Source organism: Excalfactoria chinensis, chromosome 1 (assembly GCF_039878825.1).
Source record: "Excalfactoria chinensis isolate bCotChi1 chromosome 1, bCotChi1.hap2, whole genome shotgun sequence".
NCBI lineage: Eukaryota > Metazoa > Chordata > Aves > Galliformes > Phasianidae > Excalfactoria > Excalfactoria chinensis.
The window spans coordinates 31780547-31795488 of NC_092825.1; the positions used below are offsets into that span (position 1 = coordinate 31780547).

A 14942-nucleotide genomic window follows, 5' to 3' on the forward strand; every position below is an offset into this window, starting at 1 on the left:
TCAGTGATAACTGAACCTGGTTCAGAGCAGGTCTCCAGAACTGGTTGGAAGAGGCAGGACCACAGCACAAAGCCTTACCAAGTTAGGCTTTTGATGCAGAAAACCGATCCTGGCTATGTTACAGCTTCCTTGTAGCTTCCCATATCCAGTACGCAGGGTGGAAAGGCTCAGGAGAAGCTGTGCCATAGCACTGCACAGACATGCTGCTGAGACAGGAGTATTCCAGGAACATACTGAAGCACTTCAGGACCTTCCTCCACAAACCTCATTCCATTGAAAACCTGCCCGCACACAGACACACAGGACCACCGAAACCTGTGACTCTGTACAAGGACTCACAGATAGGTTTGGCAGGGAGGTCAGCTGCAAATGGATTCTTATTGGTAGAACTGGCCATACCAAAGAGCACAAACAAACACTTGGAACTCCACTTACAGTTAACATTTTTATGGAAGTAATTACTTTAAATTTCTACTGTTGGCGTTGATGAACTGCTATATTTGTGTGCCCCCAGTGGCGCAGTGGTTTAAGCTGCTGCCTGCGGCACTGGAGGGCCCGGGTTCGAATCCCCCCTGTGGTGCAGGGGTAGAAGTGCCACTTCACTACAAAGAGGGCTCGAAACCCGGGAGTTGGACTCGATGATCTCTAAGGTCCCTTCCAACTCGCACGATACTATGATACTATGATACTATGATAAAATCAACCAGGAAAGTACATGGGATCTTTGTGTTCGTTGTTTACATCCTGAACTACTTAAGACCTTTGTTCTACTTTGGCATTAATAGAATTATAGCTGTTCATTAAGAAAGCTGAACAGACAAGCTCACTGATTGGAAAGTTATAGCTGATACATACACTTAAATAGAGAGAATGAGTCTGTTTTTGAAACTGGTGGCAAACATGTCTGCTTGGTTCCCTCATATTATTAATGTTCTGTTATTTTGGTTGCATGAACTGCCTAGCTCAGCAAATGACCCGAGGTTTGACTTTGGTGGTTTTATCACTTTCTATATTTAAAGATGCTATTTTTAAACTGTGCAATTTTAATGAGAGAAAAAAAAGACTTTCAGGTCTTAGTTTTCTAATAGCATAATATAAGAACATATTGTCCACAGGCACGCGGTAACAAAGAGTCAAATTAAATAGACTGACTGAATACTATTGTAGACCATAATATGGAATGTGATTTGAAGTACTTTCTTCTGTTTACAGGAATAGACAATCTCTATGAGAGGGCTCTTCACATCCGCAAACTCCTCCTCACTTTGCCCAGGTCGGTCCTTATAGTGATGAGATACCTCTTTGCCTTCCTCAATCAGTAAGTGCTTTATACTTCTTGGGGATACCGTGTCTTTATCTGCTTTCCTCTACTGGTATCAGTATTCTTTACTCATATTCAATGTACAGATTACATTTAAGTTGCCTTTAATGTGAAAGGTGATCTTTTAATTGACAACAAAAATTGGAAGAAAACCCCAATTTCTGTTTGAATTAAAATTGCATTTGTCCCACAGTGAGCAAGGTTATAACAAGACAGATTAAAGCAATGTCCAGAATGGGGAGTGCGGTCTACAGTAGTAATGCAAGAAAAATAGCAAATACAAACTTTAGTTACATTTAAAATAATTTATGTAATTCAAAAGTAGATTTTCTTTCCCCTCATCTCAATCTGATTTTGATCTCCTGATGGAAAAAATAAACAGTATATTCAAACAGCACGGGCACTGAAAGCTATCTATTTGATGCTAGGCACTGCCAGAGTGGAATGTGTATTGCCTCTTCTGTTTTCTGTTAATGGGGCCACCAGTACATAAAACATGTATCATCTGTGTATGCTTTGATATAAGCTGTTTGGAGCCTAACAAAACACAGGCAGCATCTGGAAGGAAGGTTGTGTGAGGAAAGGGGAAAGGTCTTTATTATATTAGAAAAGCTACTTCATTCTCAAAGGAAAAATGAGAACAGTTTGGGCGATTGCTCTTCCTCTGGTCCTTCATAGCACTCTCTGGTTTTGCTGAGTATTTTCACTGCAAACTTGTCTTGCTGTGCACTTTGCCCTGATTCTTTCTCTTCCTTCTGCTGTCATGATTGTCTGTTTCCTGTTGTTTCTGTTTTCCTATTGTCTTTTTCCTCTTTTTCTTCTAAATTTGCCCTCTGCTGATTCATTCTGTCTTTGCTACCTTCCCCATTTAATCCTTTCTGTTTGTTCCTATAGAAACAGGCTCTTTTCAGCCAGGTTGTGTGTGTGCTTGTATTAACAGCTGTTCCTGTTTCCTTTCTTCTAGTTATTCATGAACCACTTTCAGGTAATATTTAAAAGAGGGGCAGAGATCCAAAGTTTTGTGAAAGCAGCTATTCATTGAAGGAATGAATTCATCACTCGATAGTGACACGGTGTAATATCTCAAATGCTTATGTTGCAGATTCTTCTCTGAATAGACATATAGACTGACCAGAGTTATACAAGGTTTTACTTGGTACGTGGTCATGTAAGCTGACTCTGTGCTCCCCACACAGGAATGCAATTCAGAGAAAAAGGCTCGATCTCTTGCTGCCTCCAAACTGCTCTTGTTGCAGCTACAGAAAAAAAAACCATTCCCATAGTTTGACTTTTTGCAAATTCAGTTCTGCTTTTTGCTTATGTTCATATGGCCAAGAAGTCATCAGATCTCACAGCTAGAGGTCACCTGGTCTGGCCTCCTGCTCAAAGCTTCTAAAGGTAGATCAAGTTGCCCAAGGTCATATCTAGTCAGGTATTTCGGAGGACAGGGAAACCACAGTCTCTCCAAGTAATCTGACCCAGGGTTTGGTCAGCCTCACAATGAACAGTTTTCTTCCTGCTCTCAGCTGGGGTGTCTCTTGCCATGCCTTGTACCTGTTGTCTCTCATCCCTTTGGCGTGTACTTCCAAAAAGAGTCTGTCTCTCTCACACTTGTGATCTTGAATGTGCAAGAATGCAGCTGTGTTTCCCTTTAGTCATCTCTTCTTAAGGCTAAACAAACACAGTTCTCTTTGTGTCTCTTTGTACCCCTTGTGCTCAAGCTCTCTAACCGTCTCCTTGAACTTGCACCAGTTCATCAGTCTCTCAAAACTAGACTTAGTACCTCCTGCTCATCATGAGTGCAAAGTGGAGTAGAATAATGAATTCCCTTAACCTGCTGATTTTGCATGTCCTAATACAGCTATGTATGCCTTCAGAGAACACACTGCTGAACCACAACCAACTTCTTGTCCAGCAAGACCCTACAGCAGTTAACTCCAGACTATAATAGTACATTCCAAGACAGGGGCAAGACCTTGCATTCATCCTTGCTTTAACTTGACAAAGTCCATGTTAATGCATCTCTCCATTTTGTCAAGGTCCTTCTAAATAGCAACCCTACCCTTCAGTGTATCTCCAGCTCCCTGCAGTGTGGCATCGTCTGCAAGTTGGTTGTGCGTGCACTCCATCCCATTGCCCAGGTCATTCATGAAGATGTTGAACAGTATCAGCTCCAGTATTGAATTCAGGAGAGTATGGAATGATAGCGGTCACCAGCAGAACTTGCCATATTTCACAACGATGACTGTTGTGTTCTTTTACACAATCATCTTGTATACGTACAAAGGCTGAATCATCTCACGTATCAGTAGAATAAAGATATGAAAACATCATGGCATAAATAGGGAGACCACGATCAACTTTACAAAGTAGTTATGGAGGCAGTCATTTTAAGGTTTGCCTTGTCAGTTTGTGTTGTTCATATATGGCAAACACCCATAAAATTCCCATTCTAAAGGGAGTATACTCTTGTATTTAAATACAACCAGACGTACCAATGCATATGCTGCTTCAGAGCACAGAACAACACTAAGGTAAAGGATGTCTCAGCACTTCCAATTCTTTTTAACCGATCCTGCACAGAACCACTCAAAAGCTAGAATGTCCACTAGAAATTCTGGTGCTTTTGAATAAAGGAATAAAGAGCAACTTGTCATTCAAAATAAAAATTGAAAACTAGTCACGTTTATTTTTCTATAGGAAAGAAGAGCTGGCAAAAGTTGATTAACAAGAGTAATCTAAGCCTTTTCTTCAGCTGCTTCCAGAATGAAACTTCTGTGGGAGCTTCTGAGCACAACACAAGCTCTGTGTAGCAAAAACAGAAACTAGAAGTCAGAAGAGTCTTTGTAGAACATGGAATTTCATTGCCTCCCTAAGACAATTCGGTCTGCTTAAGTTACACAGCAGGTTGATGGGAGACATGCATCAAGGTCAGATGAGAAATGATATGCCTCCAGTACCCACTTAGAATGCAGTGCGCTTGGGCTTCCAGGGATAAACACCAATGAGATGGATGCAGCAGCAGTCAATGCATTTTACATTAGCCCATTAGGTCAGTTCATACTATATTTAACAGTTCAAGAACACGTGCATAAATGTACATGTATGTGCTGCATACTCTGTAATGTATGTAAACTATTGAAGAGATTCCCTTTTTTGTTTTGTTGTGCTATGTAGAATTGTGCCAGAGAGCAGGAAATCTCTGCCTGGGGATGGAAAATTAAGTTTCTCCAGTTTCCCAAATAAGGTTAGTGACAGTGGAGAGGTCATTTTTTCTTGATTTTCCTTTTATTACAGCCTTTCACAGTACAGTGATGAAAACATGATGGATCCATACAACCTGGCCATTTGTTTTGGGCCAACCCTGATGCCTGTTCCAGACATACAAGATCAGGTGTCTTGTCAGGCACACGTGAATGAAATAATCAAAACTATCATCATCCATCATGAGGCTATTTTTCCAGATGCTAAGGAACTTGATGGCCCAGTGTATGAAAAATGCATGGCTGGAGATGACTACTGGTAAGTCAGAACACTATCCTTCTAACTCCTTAATAAAATCATTAGACTGGTTGTCTGGATAACTCCTGTGATGAAGAATGACTTTCGAAGAAGTATGGAGATAAATGAGAATATACTTTAGGTTCGTAGAGGAAAGCTTTAGCTGTAAAACACATGAAGCAAAGACAGTTATGGTGAGGTTCCCTACAAGGTTTTATGGAAGATGCTAGCCCTGTACTCAGCCAGATAATACCAGAATTCACAGTGTACTGAGCAGAGTCCGCAGCCAGATAGGATAACAGCTGACTGGCTGAGAACCACCAGTTCAGAAGGGAGGTGAACCACTTTAACAAATTCCCTTTTACGATGCCTTGCCCCTGCTCCTTCCCTCTCTTAGTCACACACACTTTTCATAAGTAAGAGGATTAACAGATCCATATTAACTGAAGATGTTGTCTGAATGAGAGGTATGTAGACTTCTGTAATTATGTATTCGTAGCGTGCCATGCAATTTGTGTTGCACATTACTTTATAACATGATAAGAACACTTTTTAGTGATTGCATGGGAGTGGCAGACCACTGATATGTGTGGAAGAATTCAGTTATCCCCAGTGGACTGAGGGGGAGAGGGGCTGGAGTTGAATGCTCGCTGAAGCATCCTTTTCATGGTCTAATTTCTCTCTCTGCTTGACCTTTCGTTCCCTTTCAGTGACAGTCCATACAGTGAACATGGTACATTAGAGGAAGTGGACCAGGATGCTAGTACGGAGCCCCATACCAGTGAAGACGGTACGCTCGTTTTATTATTGTTTCTTTGATTGGAGTAAGTCTTACAGGTGTTTCATGTAGGCAATTTTCCTTTCCTAATTGTCTCTCATTTGAAAGAAAAGATTTTCAGTCCTGGTGTGCTGTAGCAAAGCCAGCGTTTTTAGTCCTTGTTTGTGTTCTTTTTCACTCTGATCTATCTGTGTTTGGCCAGCTGTTTCCTTGTCCTCTTCTGGTTTGCCCAGCAGTCACAGGAAGGGCAAGAGAGAAACTATTTCAGTCAGCAAATATTATTATACGATTTCTGATATGATGTAACATTTTTCGTGATTCTTTGTCTTTTGTCTGCAAAAGTTGAACTCAGCAAAAGTATGTCTTCAATTATTTTATCTAAGGGTTATTCGTCATTCAAAATACCTTATTTTGATATAGATGTAAAAACTGCTGCCTTCCAGGAGACTTTTAGCTACTGAAAAACATGTGCTCACTCCAAGTAAAACTTCTTGAACAGGTTATTCACAATATTGATCACGGACACCATGGAAGTTTCAGATATCATTGATATCCATGACAAATTTGGTGCATCTTTGTTATATGAATTCTTTTTAACTAGCTAAGTAACAAAGGTCTGTTTGAATGTGACGTACTTCAGTTGAACCATCCCTCCCATAAACTTCTGCCTGGCTAACAAGCAGTTGTTAACAGATGGAAGAAGGTGTCTGAATTGTTATGTAGCCAGTTAGAGGAGAAGGTTCAAAATATTTCTTCTTATAGAGAAGAGCTGCAGTGTGAATTCACTGCAGATCTGTCCTGTAGGCAGCTCAGAGCAACAAGCACACCTGCACTTAGAGCAAGTGCAAACAAAAGGTACCTCTTGACCATCTTAGAGGGTGTATGGAAGGAGGAAGAGAGGGGAGAGGGAGAGGAGGAAGGGAGCTACAGCAAGAAAGGAAATTATTTCTTTTTTTAAAAAGCAGTTCATAAGGGACATTAGATAGGAGCTGGGAAGGCTGCCATAGAGAAGGGAAACATTAAGTTTCCTATAGGAAACTGAACTGCATTGGTCCTAATGCACACCAAACGTGCAGGCAGTTGTTTAAGTGTAGCTGTGCCTGTCTGCTTTGTCATGCAGACAGGTTGCCTGTGACAGATTGCCTGTCTCTTCCCCTTTGCTGGGGTGAGGAGAGGCAGGCAGTCTCATCAGTACACCTGTTTGGAGAGGAAGCACACGTGAGTGGATAAGCATCACATAGGGGTGGAAAAAAACTGAAAGGAGAAGTCTCTTGTTATTTTTGTGCCTGGGTTTATCCCGTGCCTGCACCCACTGTAGGGAATATTGACAGCTTTATGAGAGAGCCTGTACATGCGAACTTCTTGACCACCTCTGTGTAGCTAAAAGCACCTTCCTTATGCAGTACAGCACCATTAAATGATGTGAACAATCTCATAAATACACCTTATCTTTCCAAGACAGCTTAGCCATACTTTGGGATACATCCTTGTATTGGATGTATCAAGCCAAATCAGAAGCTGAAGAATTCCATCTGCCTCTCGTTTAGAGCATAAATGAAGCAGGGAAATGCAGGCAGTGCACCAATGCAGTACGTAAGGGCCAACTGTGGGGGCCCGTGGCCAAAATGATGGAGAGTATTAAGTGGGCAGGGAAGAGAAGCACAGTTCTTCATCAGCAGATGAGGGTGGTTACCTCAAAACCATGCTTAGGAAAGATTAAAACATTAGAGGAGTAAGAATGTGCCTGTTTGGGCTATGAAAATATGTAGTGTGTCACCTGGGGCTCAGTAATTGCGTGCTCTACCCCACCATTTGTCCTAGGAACGATTTTACATTACTGTTCTGTTGCTACTTGTGTTACAACTGTGTCCTTGATGGAAACAAACCCTGAAGAAAAGAGCTGTCGACAGAACAGAGAGATTGAGCTGCTGGATATGTGTGGTTTTTGTTCACCAGATGGGCCAGCAATTAGTTGTCCCATCGCACCTTTTTATTCTGTTCAGTACCGAAAGGAAGCAGACGTTTGTGCTTACAGCAAAATAGTTGTTAGCACAAAAAAGTATTTCTAATCTAGCGAAATACTGTTGCAAAGACAAAGATGAGCAAGCCTCGGGTTGCACACAAAACGCTGTTGGCCTTCAGTTCTCACTCAGCCTGCAAGCTTTAACTCCTTTGTTTCCATGGATAGGAGCTTTCAGTTATAATAGCTCATTTTTCTAATGTAGCCTACGGGCATTAAATTAAGTGCATTTACCATTTCACATTTATTCCAACGTGCATGTTTTACTTATTTCTTTGGACGTATCTTTTTATTAAGTGTTCTTTGTACCAAATGTGACAATAAGTGAGAATTGTGCAGTTTGCATATCAGATCTAAGGGGGGGCCACTGATGAACCCGTGGTGGACCTAAAGAGTCTGGAGTATTTGGGTGGATTGGGTGTGACTGATTCATTGATTGTAGGCTGGATTTGTCTCTGCCACATGTGGTGCCATGTGTGGACATGGGGAGGCATGGCATTGTTGTATTGACCAGACACATGGTACTCACCCTGCTGGGAGATGAAAGAAGCTAATTCTGTAAATTGCAATTAATGCTGAAAATCTGATTAGGTTTATGCTGAAATGTTCTGTACATACCCAAGACCAAGGAGCTAACCTCATAGGAATTACAGGGTTATTGAAACATAATCCAGAGGCTATGACCAAAAGCTAAAGGATTTATTTCTCTGTTATTGTTGCTTTAAGAATTGCTTGCTGTATAAACTTGAACTGCGTGTGAAAGTCTCTGCTCTTAGTAGAACAAACCCATCTGTATTTGCTAGCTCAGCAGCACTAGGGGTGTTTAATTACCATTTACAAAGCAACCAGACTTCATAAAAATTAAAAAAAAAAAACAACATAATGCATCTACAGAGGTAACATCTGGAGGCTTGGGGAAGAGATGGCTGCATCCTGTAATTGAGTATATAAATACTTCATAACTGCTTAGTTTTAAGCATATGAGCAGTCATTTTTCTTCCAAGGCCATTCGTCTTTGTTTATTTCTGTTGATCCCTGGAAAGGGATAAGAAAAGGAGAAGGTGATGCATTTTACTGCAGCATTTCTGGGTTTTTGTAAATGGGGGTAAAATATCCCTATTGAGGAAAACACGTACCTTTCTTTTTTCCTCCAAAAGCCGGAAATGAAACCTAATTTGTGAAGTTTGAAACATTTGTACTCACATGTAGACAGTAAAGATTCAAACAGTGAAGGGCGCTGTTTGTGTATTGCTCAAGCAATCTGTAGAATACTTCTTTTACCTTTAACTTGCTGGATTTGATTTTTTTTTAATTCCTGTTGGGGCGGATGGGAAGGCATCACTAGATTTGTTTTCAAAGGAAGTAAATGAGAATTTCCTGAGGAAGTCAAACAGATGGGTCATTTCTCCTGGGAAAACATGCATACGATTGATACCATAGCTGTTCATAGATATCCCATAAACATAGGATAAGAACTGAGACGGTAGTTCTGCTGGAGACAAAAATTAAAGGGATGTCGAAGGCTGTAAGTTATTGTTGTGTCCCCGGCATGTAATGTTTGTATTACTTTTCAGTAGTTCATTCTGCTAAAACCTGTCCTACCAACAGCATGCAACATCTCTTGGCTTTTGTTGCTCTCCAGTCAGGGCACTGCTGTCCTGAGGACAAGACTTTTCAATTGCAAAGCTGCTTTTCTGTGATGGGGTGCAGAAGAGGTGCAGCAGATCAGGAGATAGGAGATAGCTTCAGATCAGGAGATAGGAGATAGCTTCTTCCCAGAGGATGTCAGGACACGGTGTATCCCCAGCAGGCAGGGTACCCCCGGGGTAACGGAGGATGTAGACAGCAATGACAACCCTCCGGAAAAGTGCAGGGACCCATTGTCCCTCTCAGCCTCCTCATGCCCCGAGGTGCAGAGGGCAGCCTGGTGCCACTGTAATGCTGTCACCACTGCAGGGAGGCCAATACTACGTCTGGAACTGAGATTGCAAAGTTAAAATTAGCACGTATGTTTCCTATGCCTCTTCTGCTCTCCCCTGGAGAGACTGTTTTTTGACAGCTCTACTTACTGTCCATCTGACCTTCACTTCTGAGCACACTACAACATAACGTGCCATCAAATGGTGGTAGTACTCATAACAGAACTCAGGATCATAAAGAAGCGAGAACAAAGCTGACTGTAATAAAGTCCCTAAAGCTTTTCCCATGGTACTTCAGTTTGTCCTAATTTTTCACTTCTTTATCTTTGCCTGAATCACTAGAGATGATTGCTGGTGAGATCATATATGTCACCAAATGCTCACTGCTGCTGTAGGCAAATGCCCCCAGGTGTTGACAGAGGAGTACAATTACATTTCCCTCCAAGCTGTCAGTTTTACTGTTAGATGCTGCAGTTTGGTACCACGCAGAGTTTGAAATACAGATCCCAAATTCAGCTTGCATTGCATTGCCTTTGCTTTCTTTGAAAAATATTTGTCTGCCTGTTGGTAACCTTGGTATGAAATGGCTTAGCTTCTCAACACGCATTTAAAACCAAAGTGGTACTTTGGTTTTAAAGATCAGAGTTTGACCTGTGTGAACTGCTAACATTAATTGCTGTTTAAAAAATAAAACCTGAGTGCTGTTTGCTGCAGTAAAGTTCTATCCATGTGACAGGAATATTCAAGCAAGGAAAACGCCCCTTTCAAAACAGTAGAACTCATCTGAACATTTTTTTGTTGTTGTTCCATTAATAAAACTGGGATTTACTGGCCTTTCCTCCATGAAGAAGCAGGATTTGTTTCTGAAATCTATCAGTGTCTCAAAAGTCACATCTGTTACCAGTACATTACCTGTTTCCAGTGAGGTGACTCTGCTGAGACACTAGAACAGGTTGTCCAGAGAGGTGATGGATGCCCCATTCCTGGAGACATTCAAGGTCAGGTTGGGGGGACTCTGAGCTGCCTGATAGAGCTGTGGGTGTCCCTGTTCACTGCAGGGAGTTGATCTAGATGGCCTTCAAGGTTTTTTTCCAACTCAAAAGATTGTATGAAAATATGTCTGTAGTGAGTTGCAGGCAATGGAGAATCCAGATGAGATTTCCATCATGCCCTGCACTTACATTAGCGTAATTCCAGTAAGGGAGATATAACTAATTCTAGTTCAGTCCATTAATTGTAAATAAAAAGACATTTAGACCTGTACACTCGAGAGTGGGATACTATACAAACTGTTGAAATCAGCAAAGAAACAGGAAATCCCTTAATGAGTCAACTAAGGGGTTTATCAGTCAGTCCAGTATCTGTGACCCTTATGAGTTTGCTTCAGAGAATGTCAGAGAAAAACATGTCTGGGCAACTTGGGATCTTCTTATTTGCTGGAAAAATTGGAGGTTTTTTTTTGTTTAGGTTTGTTCTGGGGGGTGTTGGGTTTCTTTTATGTTGTTGTTCAGTTGTTTTTCTAGCATTTCAAAGTATTACCCATTAGTGAGCAAGTGACTCTCTGAAACCTGTGCGCTTCTGCTTCTAAGTTCTTGACTCATTCTCCTATAGCTCCTAGCTTGCTAGTATGCCCAGAGTCGTGTCTATACAGTCTTGTCCTTTGTCATTCTACCTGAGCTCAGTAACATCTTTGTGTAATGAGTTGCACAAGGAACATGCGTGAATTGTAAAAACTGCATTTCATAGAATCACAGAATCACAAAGTTGGACCTACAAGATCATCTAGTCCAGCCGTCCTCCCACTACCACTGCTACCACAAGCTAATAAACCATATCACGTAGCTCCTCATCCAGACGCCTCTTGAACACTGCCAGAGACAGCCACTCCACCACCTCCCTGGGCAGCCATTCCAGTGCCTGACCACTCTCTGAGAGAAGAAGTGTTTCCTTATGTCTAATCTAAACCTCCTCTGGTACAACTTGCAGCCATTTCCTCGGGTTCTGTTTGTTGCCTGGCAGAAGAGGCCAAACCCCTCTTCATCACAACCTCCCTTCAGGAAGTTGCAGAGTGCAATGAGGTCTCCCCTGAACCTCCCCTTCTCCAGGCTAAACAATCCCAGCTCCCTCAGCCGCTCCTCATAAGACTTGTGCTCCAGACCCCTCACCAGTTTTGTTGCCCTTCTCTGGACATGTTCCAGGGCTTTGATGTCTTTCTTGTAGTGGGGGGCCCAAATCTGAGCACAATACTTGATGTGTGGCCTCACCAGAGCTGAGTACAGGAGGATGATCACCTCTTTGCTCCTGCGGTTTCCTTCTATCAGTGTTAGGTCATTGCAATTCAGTTTAACATTGCTTTCTTAAAACGTGATGCAAGATGAACAGGCGCATTTAACTTCCTTTCTCTTCCCATGGTAGTAATGCCAGCTCTGCCACATCTGTACTTTGTGTTAGAGAGATACTGTGGGTGGAATATCTAGAAATAAAAACAAGATTGTATGTTTGAATACAGCACTGACATACACACTGGCATTCGATTCCTCCAGATTTCCCAGAATGTTTCCATTGATGCCCCCTTTATTCAATCTTTGCTTAAAAACAGGAAAAAAAGAAACCCCTCCCCACCCCTGGGGAATGCCTGTCATTGAGCTATCCAGCAGTGGTGTGTTTTGAAGAATTAACCCTGTCGTTGCCAAGTTCTTAGTTGCATTTATGTGACTGATTTATTCTAGTGCGCACTACTTTTGTGTTGTAGAAGTTATTTCCCCATGCCCCTGTACGTCACCTCAGGAAAATCTCTGGTGTTACAGCTCTGACTAGGCTGAGCACCCTGCAGTTTGCCACAGCGCAGCCACGCAAACAGCAAGGCACCAGGCAGCCTTCTGTGGGCCGGGCAAGTCATTAAGACAAATAGCTGCAAATTCTGGCCTCAATAAAGGTACAGTCGTTATGTTTGCTTACTGCAGGATGAAGTTCATTTTAAGATGTACAAAATGTTGTCATAAAGGGACAGTGGCTTTTATTACATGTCTGGCTCTTTGGGGAATTGCTACCTCAGTGATTTTAATTTGCACCAGACAGAAAGTTGCTGTGCTAGTCATTAGCCCAGGTGTTAATTTCCACCTAAATATTGTTCTGGTCATATAAAAAAGATTTATTAAAAAGATTATTTCCATGATCCTACTTGGAGTTATTCAAACCAACAGCATATTAATTTTTAGAATGGTATTCTGCAGGATTTTCTTCAGGCATTCTCATTGTCTTTATCACACTGCTTCCTCAGATCTCCACTTGTTCAGTTTGTTCATCTTCCATTCAGAGGTCCCCATTGCCTTGACTCCATTCCAAACCTGGCCATGAAGGAGCCCTTCCTCTGTAGGTTTAGCCCTCCCTGCCAGCAGCAGCTCTTGTGCCACTGGAGTCTGCTGTTACATTTTCTGCAGCTTCCAAAGCAACCCAGATGTTTCATGCTTAGGGCACAGATTGTGTTTCTTTGTAAAGGACACGTTAAAATGACTGCTTGAAGTCTGCCTTAGCTCAGCTGATCTCTGTCAGCTCTTCTCAGTAAGAGTGAGCATGAAGAAAATACAGTAAGTGGGTTTGATGAAGCCAAAACACAGATAGGCCTCCATGGAATCTGATAACCACTCTTTTTTCCCTCCCTACCCAGAGTGCGAGCCAATAGAAGCTATAGCCAAGTTTGACTACATTGGAAGATCTGCACGAGAGCTCTCTTTCAAAAAAGGAGCTTCCCTTCTCCTGTATCATCGAGCATCTGAAGACTGGTGGGAAGGAAGGCACAATGGAATCGACGGCCTTGTCCCTCACCAGTACATAGTGGTGCAAGATATGTAAGCAGTGTCTCGTGCAACAGGGCTCTTGGTGGGGTGTAAAAGCATACTGAAGCAATTAACAAGTAATTTCCAAATGAGACAGTGATTTGAAGGCTCAGATAGGTTAAACATTTGCCTTCTAAGCAGCATCCCTCTGTCTCGATTATCTCAAATTGGTAGCTCTTAATCAAAAGCCACTGCTCGGCTAAGTGAGTCTGTGGATGTGCTCACAGTTCATTAAGAGATAGATAGGTGCTACTGCACCTGTTTTAATCTGCCTGTCTCTTTCTAGCAGTTCCTAATAGTTAACCTCAGAATAGTGAGGGGTGGAGAAGAGCAGCCCTGAGCTCTTGTTTTGCAGTATCAATCATGTGCATTGCCAAGGATGACAGAGTTGTTGTTTACGGAAAGGTTACATGCAAACAGAAAGAGCTCGGTAATCAGAAGGATTATAAGTGATTTTTGGAGACTCAGAGGGGCTGCAGTGCATTATAACATGCTTGGAATTCCTTAAAGGGGATTAACACCTGGTAGTACCAAGATGCTCTCTTGTCACACCTGATTTTCTGACCTCTAATCTCACTACATGCGTTCTGCTCAGGGATGATACTTTCTCTGATACACTGAGCCAAAAAGCAGACAGTGAGGCCAGCAGTGGACCTATAACTGAGGACAAGTCATCATCAAAGGACATGAATTCTCCCACAGATCGTCATTCTGACACCTATTTAGGAAGGTAAGTAAGCTTGAGCATAACAGGTTATAGCTAGTACTCAGCTCAGGTAACACACCAGTTCTTAACATGTTTATGGTGGATCACCACAACTCGTACTATGACTGCTTCTTCATACAGGCAAAGAAAGAGATCAGAACCGCCACCTCCTCTAAGACGCCCTGGAAGAAGCAGTGATGGTCACTGCCCAGTACACCCCCCTCACCCTCTCTCCAATTCATCCATGGAGCTGGGTTCCCCCAACCTGGCAACTCACTGCAGTCCCAGAGCCCTCCTTCAAAACCGCAACCTCAACGCAGACAGCCCTGAAAGGAGACGTAGGCCTGGGCATGGCAGCCTCACCAACATCAGTAGGCACGATTCTCTGAAGAAGATCGATAGCCCTCCAATCAGAAGATCTACATCGTCTGGTCAGTACACAGGTTTCAATGATCATAAGCCACTGGACCCAGAGTCAATAGCTCAGGTTTGTGCCTTCTTTTCCCCACTCACTCTGCTTTTAATAAGGGCAAATTTCAGTGAACAGCATAACAGGGCCCGGGGGTCAGGGGGAGAGGGTGCACTAGTATGAGTGTGCAGGAGAATATCCTGCTTAGCTTTCTAAACAGTGCATGTGAAGGAAAACACATTAAGAGATCCTGGATGGAGACGCACAAGGGGAACAGATGTTGCAGATGCAATAAAAAGAAATAATTTCCTGTTATACCATAACCAAATTGCCTCTGCCACACGCTCTGCTAGCATAATAAATGATTACAATGGTTACATTAAGTCTCTGTGCTCTGATGAAGGCAAGCCTAATCTAACATGCACGTAATTAGTGTTCAGTTATTTCTGAGT

At 42.3% G+C, this 14942-nt stretch overlaps 1 protein-coding gene across 2 annotated transcripts in view; it reads left to right on the forward strand.

Moving 5' to 3' along the window:
- Window positions 1-14942, forward strand: part of SRGAP1 (SLIT-ROBO Rho GTPase activating protein 1) — a 136425-nt gene that overhangs the window by 117115 nt on the left and 4368 nt on the right. For both annotated transcript variants that reach the window (XM_072333979.1, XM_072333971.1), the window contains exons 16-21: window positions 1213-1318; window positions 4619-4843; window positions 5533-5612; window positions 13207-13387; window positions 13971-14105; window positions 14223-14568. In XM_072333979.1, the coding sequence (XP_072190080.1) occupies window positions 1213-1318; window positions 4619-4843; window positions 5533-5612; window positions 13207-13387; window positions 13971-14105; window positions 14223-14568 (1073 nt within the window). The remainder of the gene's footprint in view (window positions 1-1212; window positions 1319-4618; window positions 4844-5532; window positions 5613-13206; window positions 13388-13970; window positions 14106-14222; window positions 14569-14942) is intronic.